This window comes from Macaca mulatta, chromosome 13 (assembly GCF_049350105.2).
Source record: "Macaca mulatta isolate MMU2019108-1 chromosome 13, T2T-MMU8v2.0, whole genome shotgun sequence".
Lineage (NCBI taxonomy): Eukaryota > Metazoa > Chordata > Mammalia > Primates > Cercopithecidae > Macaca > Macaca mulatta.
In genome coordinates this window covers 52,240,194-52,267,502 of record NC_133418.1, presented here as the reverse complement: position 1 = coordinate 52,267,502, position 27,309 = coordinate 52,240,194, and the positions used below count along the sequence as shown (strand labels likewise).

Genomic DNA, 27,309 nt, shown 5'->3' with positions numbered 1-27,309 from the left:
AATAATAATGTCTACTTCACAGAGTTACTGTGAGGATTAAATATTCTGTTGTTAACACTATTTCCCTTTTCTTATATAGAACAGATCATTAAAAATACAGTACTGGTAAAAAAAAAAAAGTTGTCTTCTATAAATTACTTAAAGAGGAAGATAAAGAATAACTATTATTGTCTGTATAGAATTAAGGATTCTAAAGATTAACTTTGTGATTCATTTTCCTACACTGCTTTCCCATAAACTTGGAAATGTAGTTAAAGGGACATAATTATAACTTCCATTTTATTATAACAGAAATGAAAATGAAGTGATTGTCTTTAGATCACATAGCCTAAATGGAACTAATACTACGTCCTGTACCTTCCAATTATGGACTCATCTAAATGACTCTGCCAATGCCTTTAGCATAAGCATAATATGGCAGCTCTGAAGTGCTGCAAGATTGTGTACATTAGACTAAAATATAAGATTCAGGGCCTGCAATCAACTAGACCCCAATATGCTCTGATTCTACTGTCTGTAAAAAGAAGAGGAAAAAAAGTGGTATCTATTACTTATTTCTTAACTATTAAATTATCCAAACTGTTCATATTCGTTAGAGTCTAAAAGAAATACAAACAGGAAATAGAATGGAAATCTTTTTTGTCTCTCTTTTCTACATCTTTACTTTGCATTTTCACAAAAATATGCCTGATGGTGAGGTTGTGGCAAGTAGGGGGTAGTTTTGGCATGTAAGGCAATGAATTAATCTAGGTCTTTTGGTCTAGTGAGACAGTGAGCCAAGAGGGTGGAGGGGGGGTGGTGGATGGTGGCATATGACACAAAGCAGAAATTGGAACTAAAAGATGGGGGTGGTACTACAATGGTTTACAATCCATAATATTTCAAAACAATGTTAAAAAGTTGGAATTTTATTTCAGTAAGAATCATATCATGCTGTGGAATATTAAACAAAAATACAAATAGGACTGTAATCAGAAAATACATTCTTACTTCTTCCACATCATCCAGCACAGGATGAAAGCACACACTTCATTCTCAAAAAATACATGTCAATTCATAATGACAATGTTTTAGTACTGGTTTCAATTAAGAAAAAGAGTATCTTCTACTCCACTAAGGATCATCCTGACAATCTTAGGAAAATAACTACTTTGAAACACAATAACAACGGGCAAAAACACAGAGATACAATTCCAATAAATTCTCTTAGATGAAAAGTTAGGTCAACACTGGGACTAGATCTCTGTATTTTCCCCCACAACTCATCAGACAAGTTCATATACATCAGTTCTCCTTTCCATTCATTCCACAGTTTGAATTCAGAAATTTTGAGTTTTGAACACAAGACTACTACATCCTATAAAATTACCAAAAACAACAACCTTTTAACTTTGGGGTGTTCTAGGAAAAAATATCCACCAAAATAAGCAATTCATCACCCTCTTTCTTTCATCATTTTCTCCTTCAGAGGAAGACTAAAATCATTTAAAAATATTTAAGTTGTGTGAATTAAATAATTCGTCTTCCTGAGTGGGAAGGTGGCTACTGGCAAGGTTGTCTTGATGTGGGAGTCAGAAAATTAAGAGAGTTAATTTGAGAACTGAAACATTTCTATTTTAAAATCAGTATTACCTATGGAAACACGTTCTGTCAATCAAAAGAAATCCTAATAATAAGGAGGAATCATGTCATGTTATTGAAATAAAAAACAGTGGCAGTCAAAGAGAAAATTATCCTGTTTTACAGGATACTGGCAGTTAAAGAAAAAAAAGGGAGGTGGCTTCACTGGGTACAGCAGTAATTTCCCATGACTTTTTAAAGATCTGTCAACACAAAAGATCACCGTGAATTACATCAATTGGCTGTCAGTCACTTTTTGAAATGTTTCATTGCTGAGCATAGAATAGACTATTAAGACACTCTAGGATTACAGTAGATACCATGTCATTTTCTGAGAGAATATTGTCTGTTAATGAGGTCTAAGTGATAACTTCTCCTGAATGACAGCTACCAAAATCCTTACAAGGGCATTTACTAATGTAAAACCAGATGCTTTGGGCATAATTTCAAATTGAAAGATAAAATGAAGCAATTTCAGATAACTTCCATCAGAGTTTGAGCTCCCTTGATGATATTTTTAATGACTACTTCCCAGTCTCTTATAATATATAACACTGCAGTAATCCAAACTGTCCTAAACATTATTTCAGGGACATAAAACTAACAATAGATCAAATATTGATTATCTCTTACATAAAGTTCTATGAGAATTGTCAAAAATGAACATTATAAATCAAACGATTATCTCTCACAAGTAAATAACACAAGTCACTTAAGTGAAAAACCATTAAAAATTAGAAAATTTTTCTGTCTCTCCTTCCTTGTATCAGAGAAAATCTAATGAGAAAGGCACATAGCACACCGTGGAGGTCGTTTCTTTTTTTTTTTTTTTCCAATTTTACATTAAGTTCTGGTATACATGTGCAGAACGTGCAGGTTTGTTACATAGGTATATGTATGCCATGGTGGTTTGCTGCACCTATTGACCCGTCCTCTTAAAGATCCCTCCACTCAGCCGGGCACGGCGGCTGTAATCCCAGCACTTTGGAAGGCCGAGGCGGGCAGATCACGAGGTCAGAAGATGGAGACCATCCTGGCTAACACGGTAAAACCCTGTCTCTACCAAAAATACAAAAAAATTAGCCAGCCGTGGTGGCACGTGCCTGTAGTACCAGCTACTCTCCCGAGGCTGAGGCAGAAGAACTACTTGAATGCGGGATTTGGAGGTTACAGTGAGACGAGATCATGCCACTGCACTCCAGCATGGGTGACAGAGCAAGACTCTGTCTCAAAAAAAAAAAAAAATCCCTCCCCTCTTCCCCCACGCCACAACAGGCCCTGGTATGTGTTGTTCCCTTCCCTGTGTCCATGTGTTCTCATTGTTCAACTCCCACTTACGAGTGAGAACATGGAGTGTTTGGTTTTCTGTTCGTGTGTTAGTTTGCTGAGGATGATGGCTTCCAGATTCATCCATGTCCCTGTAAAAGACATGATCTCATTCCTTTTTATGGCTGCATAGTATTCCATGGTGTATAAATGCCACATTTTCTTTATCTAGTCTATCATTGATGGGCATTTAGGTTGGTTCCATGACTTTGCTATTGTAAATAGTGAGGCAATAAACATACGTGTACATGTGTCTTTGTAGTAGAATGATTTATATTCCTTTGGGTATATACCCAGTAGTGGGATTGCTGGGTCAAATGTTATTTCTTGGTTCTAGATCCTTCAGGAATTGCCATACTGTCTTCCACAATGGGGGAACTATTTTACATTCCCAGCAACGGTGTAAAAGTGTTCCTATTTCTTGTGGAGGTCATTTCTCCTCCAAGCCTGCTCAAAACACCCTAGTGGAACCTGAACCATGATGACATTCTATTCTTGACAAACCCCAGAAAATATCTTCATCATCTTCCATAGTTCAAAACTAAGCTTTAAATTCCAAGAAGAGGTTTCCATTCCCTCTTATTTCTGGAATATACACATCTGCATATATTAAAACTGCTTTTAGCATGTTTCCCAAAACAGACAATTCAGTACAATAAACCTTCAACAGGACTAATCCAAAGGAAGAAAATGAGAAGTCACACTCCTCTTCATACCACCAAGGCCTCTCAACTGTTAAATCTGCAAAACAAAAAACTAAATAGTAGCATTGGTTCTCATTCACAAAAATGAGCTATCACATAGACTTCAAGGGATTTGATCTCCTTTTCACCCTAGTCAGGGTACAGAAAACTCTGTCAACCACTCATTTTATAACATCTCCATGATTAAAATACCTAAAATACTAAAATACATGAAACTACTGGTTACAAATTCCAAGATAAAGTACAAAGTTTATATTTGACAAGACTTAAGTATAAAACATGGTAACAAAGTGAGCAATATCACTTCTGTTAACCAGAGGGGAAATAAATGGAATGTGGAAAATGAGAGGATAGAATCATATGGTCATCAATCTAAATTATACTAAAAGCAAAGAATAAATGCAAAGCACTGTTCATTTCTTCAGGTCTCTACGACCATATTAGGTATGCGTAGTGCACTACATCGCAGTAGTGCCCTGTGATTATAAAAATACAAATACCCAATATGGTTTCACTAGAAGGAACTCTGAACTTCTTTCTACATATTATAAATAATTAAACATAAATACTACTGTAAATTATAAAGTATCAGATGAAAATGTACCCAATTCTTTAGAACTAGTATTGATATGAACTGATACATTGCAGCTTCCAGCAAAATATGATTTAAGAAAATACACAATCATGGTTGAGCGCGGTGGCTCATGCCTGTAATCCCAGCACTTTGGGAGGCTGAGGCGGGTGGATCACCTGAGGTCAGGAGTTCGAGACCAGTCTGGTCAATATGGTGAAACATTGTTTCTACTAAAATACAAAAATTAGCTGGGTGTGGTGGCACACGCCTGTAATCCCAGCCACTCAGGAGGCTGAGGCAGAAGAATTGCTTGAACCTGGGAGGTGGAGGTTGCACTGACCCGAGATCAGGCCACTGCACTCCAGCCTGAGAGACGGAGCGAGACTCCATTTCAAAAAAAAAAAGAAAAAGAAAACGTACAATCGTGTTAGCTAGTTTCACTTTAATTCATGTACACTAGTCAAGAGTGGGCACTTAATGCTACCAAATAACCACATTATCTGGCACAAATCAATTCTTTTTTTTTACACACCCCCAGAGGACTACAACACACCTTCTTTCTCCTTCATCTCCCATGCTTGCTCTCCCATCTGCACATTTAGCCGAAGACCCTGCATTTGCTGGGGAAACTAAGCATTTGGAGCCTGCCACCATAATACGTACCCAGCCACTAACATTTGCATTCACACACTCTGATTCTTATCTGTTACCAGAGGTGAACTTGACACTATCTACTGCCAATCCCTTTAACTGTGTATTGTATCTTAAACTCTCTTACCCAAGGACATTGCACCAGAGATTTCTCCCTTTCTCCTACATCACCCATTTTTTTTGCTCTATACTGTATCATTCCCACAATACATAACAGACTGTTATTTGTCCCATTAAATTTAAAAAAAAAAAACCTGTCTTAACCAACTTCTGCTGCTAGCTATCATCCCATTTCTTTGTTTCCCTTGGTAACAAAATTTCCTGAAAGAGCTGTCTTATATTTGCTGTCTCCAATTCCTCTTTTCCCATTCTTTAATTTTTTTATTTAAATAAACTCTTTATTTTAGGACAGTTTTGTATTTATATTTACAAAAAAGTTGCAGCGTTTCAATATACTCCTCACTCAGCTTCCCTTATTGTTAACATCTTACTTTACTGTGGTACATTTGCCACAACTAAGGAACCAACATAAACGCATTACTACTAATTGAACGCCATACTTTATTCAGATGTCACTAGTTTTTCCTTAATGTTCTCTATCTGTTTCTGGATTCCATCTGAGATACCACATTACATTTAGTTGTCATGTCTTCTTATTCTCTGGTCTGTGACAGTTTATCAGATTTTCCTTCTTTTTGATTACACTGACAGGTTTTTGTTTTGTTTTGTTGTTTTTGTTTTCATTTTCGTTTTTGTTTTTGTTTGAGACGGAGTCTCGCTCTGCCACCAGGCTGGAGTACGGTGGCACAATCTTAGCTCACTGCAACTTCCGACTCCCTAGGTCAAGCGATTCTCCTGCCTCAGTCTCCCGAGAAGCTAGGATCACAGGCACGTGCCACCACGCCCAGCTAATTTTTATATTTTTAGTTGAGATGGAGTTTCACCATGTTGGCCAGGATGGTCTCCAACTGCTGACCTCGTGATTTACCCACCTCAGCCTCCCAAAGTGTTGGGATTATAGATGTGAGCCACCATGCCCAGCCCTACACTGACAGTTTTAAGGAGTACTGGTCAAGTATGTTATGGCATGTCTTTCAATTTTTGTTTGTTTAATGTTTTCCCATGGTTAGACTGAGCTCATGGGGCTAGGGGGAGAGAACACAGAGGCAAAGTGCCCTCTCATCAAATCATATGAAAGGTACATACTATCAATATAACTTATCACTGATGATGTTAACCTGGAACACTTGAGCGAGGCAGCGTCTGCCAGGTTTCTTCACTGTAACGTTACTTTTTTCCTCATTCTACCCTATACTTTTTGGAAGCAAGTCACTAAGCACAGTTCACACTCACCTAGTAGTGGCAATAGTATCTATATTAGTTAACTGAAATTCCTCTCTTCAGGAGTCATTCTCTTTAAAACCTACTCAATCAGGAGTTTCCTTCCACCATTTTATTAAAAGTGTTCTTATCAAGGTCACCAATTTACTCCAAATTGCTAAATGCAATGGTAATTCTTCACCTTCTTCTTGTCAATCAGCAGTATTTGTCATAATTGATCACTCTCTCATTCTTTGTATACTTTATGCACACTCCTGTTTTTTGTTTTGCTTTGTTTTTTCCTAGTTCCCTGGTGGCTCCTTCCCAATCTCCTTTCTTGGTTCCTCTTTTCTCCTAATATCTTAATATCAGAGTACCCAAAAGTTCAATTCTTCATCCTCTTTTCTTCTCCATCTTTATTCATTCCCTCAGTGATAGTACTCAGTTGCATGATTATAAATATTTATATTCTCCCCAATTTTTATCCCCCAGCCAAACTGTCAGGCCTCTGAGCCCAAGCCAAGCCATCACATCCCCTGTGACTTGCACATATATGCCCAGATGGCCTGAAGTAACTGAAGAATCACAAAAGAAGTGCAAATGCCCTGCCTCGCCTTAACCGATGACATTTCACCACACAAGAAGTGAAAATGGCCGGTCCTTGCCTTAAGTGATGATATTATCTTGTGAAATTCCTTTTCCTGGCTCATCCTGTCTCAAAAAGCTCTCCTACTGAGCACCTTGTGACCCCCACTCCTGCCCGCCAGAGAACAACCCCCCTTTGACTACCCAAATCCTATAAAAGGGCCCCACCCTTGTCTCCCTTCGCTGACTCTCTTTTCGGACTCAGCCCTCCTGCACCCAGGTGAAATAAACAGCCATGTTGCTCACACAAAGCCGTTTGGTGGTCTCTTCACATGGACGCACATGACACAAACCTTACTTCCAATCTCCAAATTCATATACACAACTGCTTACTCAACATTTCAACCTATATGTCTAACAAACACTATAAATTTAATATGTCCAAAATCAAATTCCCAATGTTCTCTCACTGCAGATTCAGCTCTGCCTAAAATTTTTCCTATCTTAGTTCATGGTATATACCGCCTTCTCATTGCTCAAGTCAAAAAATCCTGGAGTTAGTTTCCTTCAACTCTTCACTTTTTCTCTTTCTTTATATCCAATCATCAGGAAAGCATGTTGGCTCTACACTTAAAATCTTATCATTGTCCATAGCTACCACCCAGTCTCACTGGATTTCTGCCATAATCCCCCAACTGATCCCCTTGTTTCCATCCTACAGTTTATTCTCACTACCATGGTCAATGTGAACCTTTCAAAATATAAGTGAGATCATGTCATTAACCAAAATCCTATAATAGCTCCCCATTTCACACAAAATAAAAGCAAAAGGCTTTACAATGGCCTACCATGAATGCTTCATACCTCTCTAAACTAATCAATTGCTTCTCTTCCCCTTGCTCACTCCACTCCAGCTACCCTAGCCTCCTGATTTTTTCCTCCACTTGCCAAGAACTTTCCTACCTTCAGGCCTTTGCTCTGGCTCTAATCTCTACCTGAAATGCCTCCTGCAATAATAACTTACCCTCAACGTGCTGCTATAAAAATAAAACCAACCTAGAACACCTACCAGAATCCTGATTTCCTTAACTCAAGTGCTTTTTCTTCTCTCCATAGCATTCACTACCTTTAACCGTACTACAAAATTAACATAATTATTTTGTTTATTATTTATTAACTGCTTTTCTCTCGTAGAATGTAAGCAACCATCTCTATTGTTGTTATTGTTCAGTGATTTATCCTAAGGGCATGGAATCAGTGCCTAATAGAGAGTACATATTTTAAAAATTGTAAAGGTAATAAATTATCTTAATAGAACATCTTATTCTAATTTTTTTTTACTTCTCTTAATTAAAAAACTCCATTTCTATACTAGTATTAATCAGTGATTGACTGCTTAGACCTCTTAATAATAACAGGTAATATGTATTGAGTATTTGCTATATACCAAGCACACTAAGTACTTTACATGCTTCACAACATTCCTGTGAAATACATGCTACCATTGTCCCCATTTTACATAGAAAGCAAAGTAATTTGCCCAAGGGCACAGCTATTATGAGGAGGGCCAGAATTGGAACCCAGGCAGTATGTATTAGAACATACAGTCTTAATCAATACTCTATTGTACTTTTCACAGATCTTTTGAAGCAGCCCTAGGAAAATAGCCATTTTCACTGAATAAATAATGAATAGTCACATAAAGTTTGAAAGAGAAAGGCATTCATGTTCTAGTGGTGCTAAAACTGAAAGGTAATTTTGAATTGGCTCAACATGGAGAAACAAATAAACCATGAGGAAAAAGAATAGAGCATATGCATAGAAAAAGAAAAGATGAGACTGTGTAACCCCAAAACAGAGTAAACACTGTGTAACCCCAAAACAGAGTAAACCCTGTGTAACCCCAAAACAAGAAGGGCAGACAGAGAGACATTCATTTATAGGAACTTTCAAGTCCTAAGAGAATTATCTGATATCCTGAAATAGGAATCTGTAAGTTGTGTGGGCTTATCATAATTCTATTATTGGAGTGGATTTCTGCTATCTAACATAAAACCATCTCTAACTAAAACAATATCCATGTTACTATGGACCTCCTGTAAAAATCTCAATTTTTGTTAGGATGAAATAATTAAATCAATATGGAAGGCAGTACAATACAGTAGAAGTGAATAGGTTTTGGGAAAAAAACCTAGATTTACAAGTATCATTTCTACCAGGTTTGCTGGCTGTATGGCCTCAGGCAATCTCCCTGGACTTTAATTAGGCAGTCTATAAAGTGGGAATAATAACACATGCCCAGCCTGCTTCAAATGTTACTGTACTAACTGAAATCGAATTTGTGAGTGGGCTTTGAAGAATATAAACTGCTCCACAAATGTTACCTATTATGATGATGATTCCAGATGTGAACTCACTTTAGTTACTCATAAAGAAGGATATGTCTTCTCTTTCCAAAGGTAGATAGTATAATCATTCAAAGTGTGTCTGGTTGGTAATTAAAAAAATCACTTTATGTGTTGTGTCTATACATGTACACAGCACTATAATAGCCAAAACAAAAGCGTATGAATGTTTCTTCATTCATATGCAAAGATATTGAAAGTATAGTTCCCTAAAAACACCCAAAGACTAAGGAATAACATTTAGTATTCAATGAAATGGTGCCAAGAATTACATGGTTCTTCCTTGATAACCTCATATTGGTTCTTTCTATTATTACCTGACCTGTACAGTGCTTCCTGAAACCCAAGCTGAGAAGTTAGGCCTTTCTCTTAAAATGTCACAGTAAACCAATGGCACAGCCAGAATTGAACTCAAGATTCTTCTGAGGTCAAAGCTATTTCTATCAGACCATGTTCTTGCTATGCTACTTGTTATAACATTGTTAAGAGACTGCTAAATTGAATGACATAAAAACAGTTACATGAAGAGTTATAATGAAGAGATAGTTCACAAAACAATAAACTTCCCATCCAGAGAAAGAAAACACTATAATCTAACAAAAGGAGGAGGGCTTCCTAATTTTCACTCCAACTTTCCTTTTCTGTAACCTTCCTGATTATAAAGGAAGTTAGCTATTTTTCAGATACATAAAAGCAAATGCCTAATATTTCTGTACCAGGCAATAGAAAGGAAGCTTTGTAAAATGAGGGGATTATCCTAAATAAAGTCTAAGGTAATTTTCAATTGAAAGAAAAGTTTGCTATAAGTAGAACTCAATCACAATCCATCTTATAATTTTTTTTATCTTAATTCAGAGAAAGAGAAAATAACTCCAAAATTAGAAGTAAATGCCCACCTGGCTTCCAGCTGTCTTTACCTATATGTCAGTATCATCAACCTTTTACTGCACTTCACCATAATCCTTGACAGTGTACATTTTAAATGTCAATTTTTTCCTAGAGTAACTGACTTCCAAACTGCACCACCAGAGGTAAAACAGATGGCAAACAGCCTTTCCCTTTCCTTGTAAAAAAATTCTTCTAAACTCCTCTCATTTTAGGCACTATAACATCCAGTGAAAAACAGATTGAGGTTACTATGCAATCTTGAGTTTCTAAGAGAGAGAACTTCACATCTTTCTAAATTTTAGAACTACACACCAATAGACCAAATCTCGTTTGCCAAGGTACTACATTCAATATATGTAAAATATCCCTCCTCTGAGATTCCATAAACCTCCACAGAAATGTGACTATTGCCTTTTCTGCACATTTCCTTGATCCCAAATATCTAGTCCTTTTGCAAACAAATTACAAGCTGATAAAGAGTAATTTACCTTTCATACACATGAGATATCTTAAAAATAAAGACTTAGTCTGACACTAACCAAGAACTATGATTGCAATATCCTTGGCATCGATAACTGATGCAAGCAAAATGTGATTTCATATTCTACATTGTACATGAACTGCCATTCACTTGATTGGAACCTGATGCTCAATATATTCTACAAACAAAAATATTTGTATATAATCAATGGCAGGTAATAGAAATGTATTCTAACAACTTCAGAAAGGAAAACCAGTTAAGCTAGTGAAAACAATAAAAGAGAAAAACAACTGTTCTAGAAAAAATGAATAAATTTTTCAAAGGTGACCAAAGAAAAGAACAAGAGATTTCATTTTGCACTTTCACCATTAGGAGCCTATCAGGAAGGGCATGTAGAAAGTTATAACGAATTCAGACATAAGGCCCAGAGCTTAGGACATCTGTTCACATATTGGCTTGGATGACTTCATTAGGAGCAGGTTTACCTCAGTAAGCCCAATATTCTTCCTTTTAATGACATTCTGCAGAGAGTTGCTTAGAGTCCTGGTCAGCAACAGGTTTGTTGATTTACGAATCATGTCATCAATTTCAGTTGAGCTGAAAGAGACGCACTAAGAGTCAGTCATAGCAGGTAGCACAATTATTTCGGCAAACAAACAGGGTGCCAGTGGTAGTTGTGGTAATAATAATAAAATAATAATAGCAGCAGCAAATATTTATTGTAAGTCAGAAAAAGTACTATAATAAACTCTCCTAGCTTTTGTTGGCTGAAAAAAATATAGTTTGCCTTCATTTTTGAAAATTGTTTTTCTGTCTATAGAATTCTGGCTTTTTAAAATTTTTTTTTATTTCTTTGAGTGTTTTAAGGATGTCACTCCATTTCCTCTGGCTTGCATAGTTTCAGAAAATAAGTCTATTATAATTCTTATCATTATATTATCATGTAATTTTTACTTTTGGGAATGCCTTCTAAACATTCTTTACCTTTCATTTTCACCAGTTTGAACATGATGTCTTTAAATATTTTTGTTTGTTTCTTGTTGTTGCTATTATTTATCTGAATTGGGGTTCTCAAAATCTTGAATTTCTTGTTTGATGCCTTTCATTATTTTTTTGAATACTCTCAGCCACTTTCTTTTAAAGTATTTATTATTCCCAGTTCTCTCAGTCTTCTACTTTAATCTACCATTTGAAATTGCCCTACAGATCTTGGTTCTATTTCTTTCACCTTTTCTTCTAGGTTCTATATTGTAATGCTAGCTCACAGTATACTGTTAACAATACATTAAGACTTTAGTTGTTTTTGTCTTTCTCACATGTGTGGTAGTTATACCTTTCCTATTCTGCCACAGGTGCAGGAGTCTATCCCCTTAGAGGGACCAGTCCCATCATGGTTTTCAGACTACTTAGTTTCCTGGTGACTTCGCCTCTCTGATGAGTTCCAAAAAAGTTTTAATTTTGTAGCTTCTCCGTTTTTTTTCCCCCTGCATTGTTACATAGGAAGCAACAGTCTTTCTAGTCTTATATACTGTAGACATAAACAGAAGTATTTCATAGTAATTTGCTTTAAAAAATGCCGTGCGTGTACACATATTCACATGGAAGCAAGATTAAAAGAAAAAATAAAACATATAAGAAGTGTTATTACTATGTGGTAGAGTTTTGGGTCATTTACATTGTTCCTCTTTGTGCTGTTCTTTATCTCCTGAATTCTTTACAAACATCTAATTTTACTGATATAATGTGAAACAGGATCTCTCATATATGTATGTGGGTGCGTATATATTCTATTTTTTTAAGATGAGTATGAATGCTAGAACAGTATTTTACCATAGAAATGCCATGTGTTTGCTATTTTTAAAAAATCTTTCTTTCAAAAAGAAAGTTTTGTGTATTCAAAATTCATGCAATTACAAATTTTGTCAATGTGCATAATGCTTTTTGGCCTCTTCTGTCTAGTGTAAAAGAGAAAATTAAGAGAATAATTATTCTTAAAGCTGCATTAAAATCTGAATGCAGCGGTTTCTCTTGTTTTGAGAGCCTGCATGTAAAAGAAATAATTGTTTTATACAAATTTTCTCATGTTTCATGTTAGCCTCCACTACAAAACAGATATGACTGACAAAGCAATCTGTCACTCCAGGTTATAAGCTAAACATATTCCACGATATAAGATAAATGCCAACTGAAGAGTAAAAGGCATCTTTTTCTAAAATCCCCGAGTTAAATATTTTATTTAAATTTTAAATGTGAAAAATATTAAAGGAAGTTTTCAGGCAAAAACTTAACATATTCAGGCAAGAAAAAGGCATCTGACATTATCCCATTACTAATATTATTCCTTTACCATATTACCTTTCTTCCAAAAGAAGATAGAAAAAGTAATTTTGCAATCAACTTGTAATGATTTATCTACAATAATATACCTAACATAACCTACAGACAATTATCTAATATAAGGTCATTTATATTAATGAAGTGGGGACTAGGCAGATGGGGGATGGAAACCCAGGGTAAAAAACACAAACATCCTCATTTGTGTTTGGCTTGGCTTCTATGTTGCTCCAGCACTTATTAATTAATTGTTCAGCTTCTTAATTAGACTAGGTACTCCTTGAAGACAGGGACCACATTTTCATCATCTTAATTATTTCTATACTGAGGAGCAGCTGCCAAATAACACATTAGCCAAAATGTATGGTGAAAAAACCAATACATGAATAAAGAAACAAAGGAGCCTATACTCTAGGATATACAGAAAACATACATATACGAGTAGAGCAATAATGTTTCCAAAGGATTTTATCTGATACTCCCCTTTTGGCCTTAACATTTCATTAAGTAAAATGTTAAAATTAGTATTTTTTGCTTATTTTTTTTTCTTTAGAGATGGGGGTCCTGCTATGTGGCCCAGGCTGGTCTTGAACTCCTGGATTCAAGCGATCCTCCTGCCTCAGCCTCCCAAAGTGCTGGGATTACAAAAATGAGCCACTGCATCCAGTCTACCATTTTCTGGTAAATTATCTTTAATAGAAAGTGTTGAAATGCAAATCTATAAAGAGCAAGATAGATAATATAAATTTTCAAAATTATTCAAAAGTTACCAATCTTCCCTTTCATCATGACTATATAAATATAGCAGTGCTATGCATTGAAAAGCTAATTATTAAGGTTTCCAAAATCAGAGCTGATGGGACTATCAAAAGTTTTTTAGAATATGTAAATATATGAAGTCACAATCTTAACATTGATTACATTTCTACTATTTTATATTATACCTTAGATGAAGATCTTCTGAAAACTTCAGACAAGCGTAGATAAATTCTTTAATTTGGTTGTAAACTTTTGGCACAAATTCAGAGAAAGGAAACTTTTTTGGAAATGGTTGCTGTCAATGGAAGAAGTAATGAAATCAAGTCACAAACCAAGGAACATTGAAGATATTTATAAATTATTTAGGTTGCAAAGAGAACATTCTTCTACATTATGAATTGTCTCCTTAACAACCTCAAATATAAGAAAATATCTCCCAAAGTTTTCTGATATTAAAAAGACATAAATTTTAATAAAACAATAATTCAAATGTCCTTCATCATGGAAAGAGATAAACAAATTGTGTTACCTACTCAGAAATAAAAAGGAATGAACAATGATACATGCAACAATTTGGATGAATCTCAAAAGCATTATGTCATATCAAAGAAGTTAGTCTCAAGAAGTTATATACTATACAATTCCATTTACATGGCATTCTGAAAAAGGCAAAAGTAGATGCACAGAGCCCAGCTTTCTGGTGTCCTGGGGCTGGGTTAAGGGAGGGAATTACAAAGGGGCATCATTAAATAAATTTTTTTTTTTGTATAATAGGCCTATTTGGTATCAACATTGTGGTAATGGATACATAACTCAATACATTGTCAAAATCAGCAGAATTGTATATCACAAAGGGTAAATTTTATGTTGCTGGGGAAAATGTCTTTAAATTATAATAAAAACAAGTATTTCAAAGTGCAAACTGAATTAGAACATCCACAGTAATCCTCCAAACACTTCAGAGGTAATAGGACCCAAAGCCATCTGCTGATTCCCAAATCAGGAAATTCTGGTCTTCCCCAAAAAGAGTCCTTCATTGTCAGAAAGGTGATTAAAGTGAAAAAAAAAAGAAAAGAAAAAGAAAAAGAAAAAAGAATCCTTTGAAATTGTTTTAGAGTTCTAACCCATTGAGTTGAAGGCACAGCTTTCAATGAAACTGATCCAATGAAAGCTTTTAAGAGGATGCCAAAACAACCAGAGAAGTTTAAAGTATTCCTTACCTTTTCCAGTTCTATATCTTGAAATGGGAATTGTCCTACCACCTTTTTGTACATCTCTTCACTTGTTACTGGTATAGGACTATAGTTGTCAGAATCAAGTATGTTTCTACAAATGGAAGGACAGACAAAGGAAATGGAAGGATAGACAAGGCAGGGTGGGGGAGGGGAGGGAAAGGGAGGGAAGGTGGGTTAATCACAAATACTTTTCTGATGAACTCCAACCTTAATATATATAACACAACCCAAAATGAACGTTTCCCAGTCCCTATTATATCCCTTCCACAATATAGCTATTTGGTTTTGGATTTAAAGAAGACAAAAATAAAACTATCCTCTGAAACAAATGGACCACAATTATAAATATATGTCTTAGGATTAGAGATTTACAAATAGGACAGAACGTATCAATGTAAGTAAGAAGTAAACAACAAAAGAATGTGTGCTCTAGAAAAGGCAAAGAGATTTTTCTGTTTGGTTTAATATGATATATAAATGTACATTATTATTATTATTATTATTATTATTATTATTAGAGACAGGGTCTCGCTCTGTCACCCAGGCTGGATTTCAGTGGCATGATCACAGCTCACTGTAACCTCAAACTCTGGGGCTCAAGCAGTCCTCCCACCATAGCCTCCCAAGTAGCTGAAACTACAGTTGCTCACCAACCCCCGGGGTAATTTTTTAAGTTTTTGTAGAGATGGACTCTTGCTATGTTGTCCAGGATGGTTGCAAACTCCTGGCTTCAAGGCATCTTCCCACCTTGGCTCCCAAAGTGCTGGGATTACAAGCATGACCCACTGCATCTGGCCCATTGGTAAGGTTTTTAAAATCATGTTCTATTCTAACTTTCAAAATTGCAAATAGAGTAACTTCCATAATAAATTCAAACTATTTCATTTACTTTACCTACTGTTCTATGTCAAGAATGACTTTTTTAAAATCTATAGGTTCTCTCTCCGTAAATAAACTGGGCATTTTCTAATAGTAGGGACCATACTACCAAAATCAAAACAGAAGACTCACTGAAGGCATCAGATCAGAGCATCTAAGACTATGGATATATCATGTTATTAATTTTCAAATATCCTATAGAGGTAACAGTCCCTTAAATACAATTATACCATTAGCTAAATCTAAGTTTTAGAAATATTTATATTAATATACAGATAAATTGGACTAAGTGATGATAGAGATATGTTCATAAACCATGAAGAATAAGAGTAAAGGAACAATGTAAGATCTTAAAGCTGTAAGAGTTTGAAAACAGGACAAACCGATCAGGGAAAGGGGTCTTGCAAGAGGCAATATAATCACTTAAAGTAAAGGGGAGTAAAGGTATAAAAAGAGAAAAAAAGTCAAATGAGTTGACCTGGGTTATATGCCAAGAGCACAGTCCGAGAAGACATCTGTGAGTGACAGATGTGACAGAATAACTTTCTTATTATTGTATGCATGTTGCAATAACTACTTAAATAACAGGCTTCAAATGCTGGGCTATTACATGCCCCTTTGCTGTGTGTAGAGAGGGAAGATGATGAGGAAGAACATGAGTGAGTCATCAAAACCAATTTTCCAAAAGCCTAAATTATTCCTAAGTGCTCAAATGCTTCTTAGTATAATTAAGTTGTAGACTAGGCATGAACCTCAAAGTGAAAAACAAATATCAGAAGAAGATGACACCAAGATGATCTGAATGACATGAACCAAGGAATCTGACATTTATCGAAGGAAACAAAAAGGAAAAACAGAGTTTGGTGACTTCCCACTACAGTAGACACTAATACACTGAGACTGGATATCTTGGGAACATAATTTTGGACGTTCTAACAGTTTCTTTGAATTCTGGATCATAACCTAGAGTAGCTACAAAATATAAGCAACATACACTTGTTGCCTACTACATCTGAAAACCTTTGTGCATAAATACATGTATGCATACTAATGCACATGAACACATACACATATGACTACAGATAATTTCTCACCTGAAAATACCTGCCCACTTCTTTAGCAGAGTTTCACTATATTGATCTCTGATTTCTAACAGCATGTCAAAAAGCTGATTTACAGGGAAACCATACACCTGAAACAAAATAAGAAAATCACTTCAGTTTCTAAGGAAGGAGGTTTTTTTTGTTTTGTTTTGTTTTGTTTTTTGTTTTTGGCAAAATGAGAGGGATAAGATACTGAAAAAAATTACATTCTTTGAATAGCAAATTAAATAAAACCATGATGGTAGAATCTTTCATTCACACCTAATATCTAGCATTTATCTCTTAAGAATTAAATATACCCAGTAAAATGTTTAAGCCAGTGAGAAAAAGATGAAAATTAAAATCTATATATAAAGGGCATAATATCGGCTAAGTCCTCCCTACAACCCCTCCTATAAGTCCTAATACCTATAGTAAGAGTTCACAGAAGGGAGAGAAAGTAAAAATTCTTCGAATCTCATCCACTTCTAATGCTATTCTGTTAGATATAATATGTGGTTCAAATCAACCATCATTATTCAAGATGGTAGTTAAAGAAACTGCAGACTAACTCAAGTGCCATATATGAATTAAAAACATTGTGAAAAACTAATATAGTCAGTGGTTCAATTAATTGATTTGATATGAGAGAAAAAAAGGAGGTGGAAACTACATATGAAAACATAATGGCTCAGGGTAAAGCTCAGGAAATGCTATGAAGACATAAAAATACCTAGTTCCTAGGAAAATAATAAACTCAACTTAAAACTAAAAGGGAAGTTATCCAAGCTTATGTAGATTTTTTTCTTTGTTCATTTTTGTTGTTGCTGTTTTTCTTCTGTTTGTTTGTTTGTTTGTTTGTTTTAAGACGAAGTTTCACTCTGTCACCCAGGCTGGAGTGCAATGGCACTATCTCAGCTCACTGCAACCTCCGCCTCCCAAGTTCAAGAAATTCTGCTACCTCAGCCTCCCAAGTAGCTGGGATTACAGGTGCTTACCACCACACCTGGCTAATTTTTGCATTTTTACTAAAGATAGGGATCCACCATGTTGGCCAGGCTGGTCTCAAACTCCTAACCTCAAGCGCTCAGCCCGCCTCAGCCACCCAAAGTGCTGAGATTACAGGCATGAGCTACCACGCCCAGCCAGAAATTTTTTTTTTTTTTTTTGAGACAGTGTCTCTATCACCCATGCAGGAGTGCAATGGCGAGATCATAGCTCACCACAGGCTTGAACTCCTAAGCTCAGGCAATCCTCTCACCTCCATCTGGGACTACAGGAATGTGCTACCACTCCCTGCTGATTTTTTATGTTTTTATTTTTTGTATAGGTGGAGTCTCACTATATTTCTGAGGCTAGTCTTGAACTCCTGGACTCAAGCAATTCTCCTACCTCAGGCTTCCAAACAGTGAGGATTACAGGCAAAAGCCACCAGACCCAGTCAAGAAAAAGGTTTAGAGCTGATGAAATACTAATCTAGATGAGCATATGTAAACAGAAGTCACATACCTGAAGTGTGTCAGCAAAAAGCACAATGAGATTCTTCAAATCTAACACAAGGTTTGGATCAGAGCAGTAAGACTAAAGTAAATAAAAGAAAGACAAAGAAGGAAAAATATGTTAATAGTAAAATGAAATTAAATTTTTATTTATTTAATTGTTTAATGCTTTATCTGGCAAATTATTTACCTGGTAAATTCTTTCCCTAGAAATCATTCAACACTTTCCTGGTACAAGGTAACACCAGATTCAGTCAGGGAACAGCTGAACACAGCAAGTTCAATAACCATGATCTATATTTTCAACACTTAGGAATTTGAAAATGCACTTCTAAATAACTCTTTCGTTAAAGAAGAAAACCAAATTAACACATTTTAAAATGAACAACAATAAAAAACTTCATATCAAAAACTATGTTATGTGGCTAAAACCATTTTCAAAATAAGTTTATATCTATGTAAACATTACAAAACACAAAAGATGAAAATAAACAAACTAAGCACTGAACTCATGAAACTACGGGGGAAAGCCAATGAACCATAAGTAAATGAGAGAATAAAATTAAATTAAAAACAGAAACTAATGAAATTAAAAATGATATGGAAGACTTTATTAAATGAAACAAAGACCAAGTTAAAAATAAAATCAATAAAATAAACAAATCTTAGACAAAACTGATTAAATAATACAGAGAAAATAACTCTAAACAACATAAGAAATAACACATTTAAAGCAGTTACTAGAGGGAAATGTATAGCACTAAATGCCCACAAGAGAAAGCAGGAAAGATCTAAAATTGACACCCTAACATCACAATTAAAAGAACTAGAGAAGCAAGAGCAAACACATTCAAAAGCAAGCAGAGGGCAAGAAATAACTAAGATCAGAACAGAACTGAAGGAGATAGAGACACAAAAAACCCTTCAAAAAAATCAATGAATCCAGGAGCTGGTTTTTTGAAAAGATCAACAAAATTGATAGACTGCTAGCAAGACTAATAAAGAAGAAAAGAGAGAAGAATCAAATAGACACAAAAAAAAATGATAAAGGGGATATCACCACAGATCCCACAGAAATACAAACTACCATCAGAGAATACAGGGCTCTACGCAAATAAACTAGAAAATCTAGAAGAAATGGATAAATTCCTGGACACATACATCCTCCCAAGACTACACCAGGAAGAAGTTGAATCCCTGAATAGACCAATCACAGGCTCTGAAATTGAGGCAATAATTAATAGTCTACCAACCAACAAAAGTCCAGGACCAGAAAGATTAACAGCCGAATTCTACCAGAGGTACAAGGAGGAGATGGCATCATTCCTTCTGAAACTATTCCATTCAATAGAAAAAGAGGGAATCCTCCCTAACTCATTTTATGAAGCCTGCATCATCCTGATAACAAAGCTTGGCAGAAAAAAAAAAGAGAGAGAATTTTAAACCAATATCCCTGATGAACATTGATGCAAAAATCCTCAATGAAATACTGGCAAACCGAATCCAGCAGCACATCAAAAAGCTTATCCACCATAATCAAGTCGGCTTCATCCCTGGGATGCAAGTCTGGTACAACATAAGCAAATCAATAAACGTAATCCAGCATATAAAGAGAACCAAAGACAAAAACCACATGATTATCTCAATAGATGCAGAAAAGGCCTTTGACAAAATTCAGCAGCCCTTCATGCTAAAAACTCTCAATAAATTCGGTATTGATGGGACGTATCTCAAAACAATAAGAGCTATTTATAAGAGACCCACAGCCAATATCATACTGAATGGGCAAAAACTGGAAGCATTCCCTTTGAAAACTGGCACAAGACAGGGATGCCCTCTCTCACCACTCCTGTTCAACATAGTGTTGGAAGTTCTGGTCAGGGCAATCAGGCAGGAGAAAGAAATAGAGGGTATTCAGTTAGGAAAAGAGGAAGTCAAATTGTCCCTGTTTGCAGATGACATGATTGTATATTTAGAAAACTCCATCGTCTCAGCCCAAAATCTCCTTAAGCTGATAAGAAACTTCAGCAAAGTCTCGGGATACAAAATCAATGTGCAAAAATCACAAGCATTCTTATACCCCAATAACAGACAAACAGAGAGCCAAATCATGACTGAACTCGCATTCACAATTGCTTCAAAGAGAATAAAATACCTAGGAATCCAACTTACAAGGGATGTGAAGGACCTCTTCAAGGAGAACTAGAAACCACTGCTCAACGAAATAAAAGAGGACGCAAACAAATGGAAGAACATTCCATGCTCATGGATAGGAAGAATCAATATCCTGAAAATGCCCATACTGCCCAAGATAATTTACAGATTCAATGCCATCCCCATCAAGCTACCAATGACTTTCTTCACATAATTGGAAAAAACTACTTTAAAGTTCATATGGAACCAAAAAAGAGCCCACATTGCCAAGAAAATCCTAAGCCAAAAGAACAAAGCTGGAGGCATCACGCTACCTGACTTCAAACTATACTACAAGGCTACAGTAACCAAAACAGCATGGTACTGGTACCAAAACAGAGATATAGACCAATGGAACAGAACAGAGCCCTCAGAAGAAACACCACACATCCAGAACCATCTGTTCTTTGACAAACCTGAGAAAAACAAGCAATGGGGAAAGGATTCCCTATTTAATAAATGGTGCTGGGAAAACTGGCTAGTCATATGTAGAAAGCTGAAACTGGATCACTTCCTTACACCTTATAGAAAAATTGAATCAAGATGGATTAAAGACTTAAATGTTAGACCTAAAATCATAAAAACCCTACAAGACAACCTAGGAAATACCATTCAGGACATAGGCATGGGCAAAGACTTCATGTCTAAAACACCAAAAGCAATGGCGACAAAAGCCAAAATTGACAAATGGGATCTAATCAAACTTAAGAGCTTCTACACAGCAAAAGAAACTACCATCAGAGTGAATGGGCAACCTACAGAATGGGAGAAAATTTTTGCAATTTCCTCATCTGACAAAGGGCTAATATCCAGAATCTACAAAGAATTCAATCAAATTTACAAGGAAAAAAAAAAAAAAAACATCAAAAAGTGGGCAAAGGATATGAACAGACACTTCTCAAAAGAAGACATTTATGTAGCCAACAGACACATGAAAAAATGCTCATCATCACTGGCCATCAGAAAAATGCAAATCAAAACTACAATGAGATACCATCTCACACCAGTTAGAATGGTGATCATTAAAAAGTCAGGAAACAGGTGCTGGAGAGGATGTGGAGAAATAGGAACACTTTTACACTGTTGTTGGGACTGTAAACTAGTTCAACTATTGTGGAAAACAGTGTGGCGATTCCTCAAGGATCTAGAACTAGAAATATCATTTGACCCAACCATCCCATCACTGGGTATATACCCAAAGGATTATAAATCGTGCTACTATAAAGACACATGCACACGTATGTTTATTGCGGCACTATTCACAACAGCAAAGACTTGGAACCAACCCAAATGTCCATCAATGATAGGACTGGATTAAGAAAATGTGGCACATATACACCATGAAATACTATGCAGCCATAAAAAAGGATGAGTTCATGTCCTTTGCAGGGACATGGATGAAGCTGGAAACCATCATTCTCAGCAAACTATTACAAGGACAAAGAAAACCAAACACTGCATGTTCTCAGTCATAGGTGGGAATTGAACAATGAGACCACTTGGACATAGGAAGGGGAACATCACATACTGGGGCCTATTATGGGGTGGAGGGAGGGGGGAGGGATAGCATTAGGAGATATACCTAATGTAAATGACGAGTTAATGGGTGCAGCACACCTACATGGCACATGTATACATATGTAACAAACCTGCAAGTTGTGCACATGTACCCTAGAACTTAAAGTATAATTAAAAAATTAAATAAATAAAAATCAAAACCTTACCATAAAGAAAAAATATATAAGAAATACAAAAGAGACAATAAGTACAGAGGAAAATAAAAATTACAAATAATGTCCATGTATAACCTCATATCTACAAATCAGAAAAGTTAACTGACATGGAAAATAAACTCTGTGGGCAGGATACAAAAATGTGTATGTCATTTTTGTAAAAGTTCATTGATTTTGTTATTCAAATTCTTTAATTATAATTTTTGTTACTTGCTCTCTCATTGATCGCTCAAGTCCTGAAACAGGTGTTTTTGTTTTTTTTTTTTTTTTTGAGACAGAGTCTCGCTCTGTCGCCCAGGCTGGAGTGCAGTGGCGCAATCTTGGCTCACTGCAAGCTCCGCCTCCCGGGTTCATGCCATTCTCCTGCCTCAGCCTCCTGAGCAGCTGGGACTACAGGCGCCCGCCACCGCGCCCGGCTAATTTTTTGTATTTTTAGTAGAAATGGGGTTTCACCGTGGTCTCGATCTCCTGACCTTGTGATCCGCCCGCCTCGGCCTCCCAAAGTGCTGGGATTACAGGCGTGAGCCACCGCGCCCGGCGAAACAGGTGTTTTGAATTCTCCCGTAATTATGCAGCTTGTCTGTGTCTCTTCCCATTACTAACAGTTTTTGTTTTACACATATTGATGCTTCCTTATAAATGGGCTATTACCTTTTCATTAGATTAAAACTAGTATTAATACAAAATACCCCTCTCCTATCCTGTTTTAAGATCTTCAAATTCATTTCTACTTTCCTTGTAGAATATCACCACTTCTGCTTCCCCTTCTTTATTTTCAATCTTTTCAGCTAATCTTAATTTATGAATATCTCCTATAAACATAGTATAAAACTTTTTAATGCTTTGTCATTTCCTAGTGATATGGTTTGGATATTCATCCCCTCCAAATCTTACATTAAAATATGATCCCCAGTGTTGAAGGTGGCACCTAGTAGGAGGTGTTTGGATCTCTCATGAATAGCCTACTGCCCTCCCCTGAGGTAATGAGTTCATGTGGGAGTTAGTTGTTTAAGGAGCCCGGCAAACCCACCCCTTGCCCTTGCTCCTGTCTCACAATGTGACACACTAACTCCCCTTTGCCTTTTACCATGACTCTAAGCTTCCTGAGGACCTCACCAGAAGCAAATGCTGGCACTATACTTCATGTACAGCCTGCAGAACCTTGGGCAAAATAAACCTCTTTTCTTTACAAATTACCCAGTCTCAAGTATTACTTTTAGCAACACAAACGGATTGATAAACCTGGGATTACTGACATTTACAAACCTACTCAAGCCACTTTTCGGTACGCTTTTTAAAATTTCCATTAGTGTTTTTATTGGGTCAGCTCTGTTTAATTATCTTTTCGTGGTTAATAAATTATATCCTTTTTGCCCATTATTTACTGAAAGTAAAATTTGGAGTCTTCATTAAAACAACAACAACAACAACAACAACAAAACACTTTTTTCCCCCCTCACAGGGTTTCACTCTGTCACCCAGCCTGGAGTGCAGTGGCAGGATCACAGCTCACTGCAGCCTCGACCCCCTGGGTTCAAGCAATCCTCTCACCTCAGCACCCCCAAGTAGCTGGGGCTATAGGCACAAGCCACCACACCTGGTTAATTTTTTTTGTTTTTTGTAGAGATGGGGTTTCATTATGTTGCCCATGCTGGTCTCAAACTACTGGGCTCAAGCAATCCACTTGCCTTGGCCTCCCAAAGTACTGAAATAACAGGCATGAGCCACCACGCTTGGCCTAAAAAAACTTAAACATGATGTCTCTCCTTTTGTAGGAATTAATAGCATTAATTACAAATAATAATACATTATTTAGATTTATCTATGAATTGTACTAATTTTGGCATACATTTTATTTAATCCTATCTCATCTGATATTTTGCATTTTGTTTTTATTTTTTGAATAAGAAGCTCTTAAAGATAGGATAGGTAAAGAGGCTGGGCGTGGTGGCTCATGCCTGTAATCCTGGCTCTTTGGAATGCCAAGGCTGGCGGATCACCTGAGGTCAGAAACTCCAGGCCAGCCTGGCCATTATGGAGAAACCTTATCCTCACTAAAACTACGAAACTTAGCTGGGCATGGTGGCATATGCCTGTGGTCCCAGCTACTCATGAGGCTGAGGCACGAGAATTGTTTGAACCCAGGAGGCAGAGGTTGCAGTGAGCAGAGATTGCACCACTGCACCCTACCCCAGGCAACAAAGCAAGATTATATATCAAAAATAAAAATAAATATAAATATAGGATGGGTAAAGAGTAAACTTTGAATCCTCACGTTTAAAAATGCTTTTATTTTGCCCTCTCACTAAAATATAAAATTTCCAATATAAAAAAATTGTCTCCTGTCATTTACCCTGTTTGACACTCAATGTATCCTTCCAACTTTAAGAATCTGCTCTTTTCACTACACTGGAATTTCCCCTTCTTTTATTTTATTACTACAGTACCCTCTTTCGTCACTGTCTTTCCTTTCTAAATCTCTATTAAATACAACCAAAAGTCTACACCAGCTATCCTTGTTTCTTAACTTTCCCTTCCTATTTCTGTGTCTTTGCTCTCTGTATTTTGGGGTATGCATTTGACTTTATCTTCTTAATCAGCATAATATATGGTCTTATCCATTTAATCTCTGAATATCTCAATTCTTATCATCATAAACTTCTAAGAGGCCAATTTTTATTTTGGATTCATACCATCCTTTGGCTTGCTTCCATCATTTCTGCCCTGTTATAATATCTTGGATATCTTAAGGAATCTCTCACTTGCTCTTGGCTTTTGTACTAGTTTGAAATATTATGTAATAATTGTAGTGTGCTACAATTGTTATAACTGATGAGCCAATACCAACACAATATTACTAAACAAAACTCAGAGTTTACATTAGGGTTTACTCTGTGTTATATATTCTATGGGATTTCACATACATAAATATGTTCCACCATTATATTATCATTGAGAACTGTTTTGCTGTCCCCCAAGTACCCTGTGCTCTGCCTATTCATCCCATCCCTCCCTCTCCCAACTCCCAGGCAACAGGGATAGTTTTCTTTTCTCCATAGTTTTGCCTTTTCCAGAATGTCATACAGTTGGGATCATATAGAATGTAGCCTTTTCAGATTGGCTTCTTTCATTTAGCAATATGCATTTAAGGTTCCTCTGTGTGTTTTCATGGATTGATAGCTCATTTCTTTATATCACTGAATAATATTCCATTATATGAATGTACCACAGTTTGTTCCTCCATTCACCCACTGACAAACATGGTTGCTTCCATGTTTTGGCAGTTATAAACAAGCTGCTATACACATCTGTGTGAAGGTTTTAGTTTTCAATTTATTTGGAAAAACTCCTAGGCATACACCTGCTAGATTATATAGTAAGACGATGTTTAGTTTTGTAAAAAACTGTCAAACTGTCCTCAAAGCTGGCTGTACCGTTTCCATTCCCACTAGCAATGAATGAGAATTCCTGATGCTGCACATTCTCTCAGGCATTTGGTGTTGTTAGTGTTCCGGATTTCCTTGATGACACAGGATGATGAGTATGTTTTTTTTGGTTTTTTTGTTTTTTTTTGAGACAGGGTCTCACTCTGTCTCCCAGTTTGGAGTGCAGTGGAATGACCATGGCTCACTACAGCCTCAGGTTCCTGGGATCAAGAGATCCTCCCACTTCACGCTCCTGAGTAGCTGGGACCACAGGCACATGCCACCATGTCTGGTTAATTTTTTAATTTTTTTGTGGACGGTATCTCACTACGTTGCCCAGACTAGTTTCAAACTCCTGGGATCAAGTGATCTTCCTGCTTTGGCCTCCCAAAGTGCTGGCGTTACAGGCATGAGCCACCATGCCTGGCCTTGTTTTCTTGTTTAAGAGTTCACTGTACATTTTGAACACCAGTCCTTCATCAGATATGTGATCTGCAAAGATTTCTCTCAATCTGTAGCTAGCCTTTTCATTCTCCTATATTGTCCTTAATTTGTATCCACCTAAATACTGAGACTTAATCAATATTTTCTCTCTCAACATTATGAGTGGAAATAAGCCATATGTATAATTTTCTTTCTCGCTTCTTTCATTTAACATTATATTTGTGAAATTCATGAATGCTATTGTATATAGCTATACTTTGGTTATTTTCAGGCTCTATAGTATCCAATGTTTGAGTTTAACCCAGATTATCTATTTTACTATTGATGGACATTTAAGTCATTTCTCATTTTAAAATCCAACAATGCTGGAAAGATATTCTTACATTTTTATTATGGTGTATTATGGCAAATTACTGAAGAGAATATAGTTAGAGAAAAGTTGATACATGGGGATCTTTAAGTTTATAAGATATTACACTTTTGCAAGGTGTCTTATCAATTTAAACTTACTCCCTTAGTAGTGTATCGGAGTTTCTATTGCTCCAAATCTTTATCAACATTAGTACTGTTAATTCTTGAATAATGTTACCTCATTTGGTTCTAATTTGCATGTTTTCCCAGCTAGGTGGATTCCTTCTTTCATAAAATGTTTGTCCTTTGCTCATTTTTTCTCATTTGAGATGTCTATCTTTATTGTAATGATTTGGTAGGAATTCTTCATATATTCTATATTAGTTTGTGTTGGTATATACAAATACCATTTTTCACTATGTGGCATATTTTTCTACTAGATTTTGTGAGGTTTTATTCTTATAATTTTAATGTAGTTTGATGTTTTGTGTCTGAATCTTTTCCTTTATGGATAGTGCTTTTAGTTTTCAGTTAAGAACTCCTTCCATATCCTGAATCATAAAGATAATTTATCATATTATCTTCTAAAAGATGAATGGTTTTGGCTTTCACATTTTCGTATTTTATCCACCTGAAATTCAATCTTTGGTGTATATTTTCCTTCATCATGACAGTCAGCTGTCCCACTGCTATTCATTTAAGTCTGACTTCTATCCACAGACCTTCTATGCCACCTAATACATATCCCAAGGATCCATATACATGTGACACTGTTTGAAGGTCCATTATCTATCCAATGACAATAGCAGAGGATCTTAATA

The 27,309-nt window shown here is 36.1% G+C and overlaps 1 protein-coding gene across 24 annotated transcripts in view; it reads right to left on the bottom strand.

Moving 5' to 3' along the window:
• EXOC6B (exocyst complex component 6B) overlaps positions 1-27,309 on the bottom strand; it is a 678,312-nt gene that overhangs the window by 330,407 nt on the left and 320,596 nt on the right. For all 24 annotated transcript variants that reach the window (XR_013402682.1, XR_013402683.1, XM_077959258.1 and 21 more), the window contains 5 exons: positions 18,353-18,424; positions 16,856-16,953; positions 14,868-14,973; positions 13,833-13,942; positions 11,040-11,151 (listed from right to left, as the gene is read on the bottom strand). Coding sequence is in view for 22 of the 24 variants with exons in the window: in XM_077959258.1 (XP_077815384.1) it covers positions 11,040-11,151; positions 13,833-13,942; positions 14,868-14,973; positions 16,856-16,953; positions 18,353-18,424 (498 nt within the window). In the remaining 2 variants the exon portion in view is untranslated. The remainder of the gene's footprint in view (positions 1-11,039; positions 11,152-13,832; positions 13,943-14,867; positions 14,974-16,855; positions 16,954-18,352; positions 18,425-27,309) is intronic.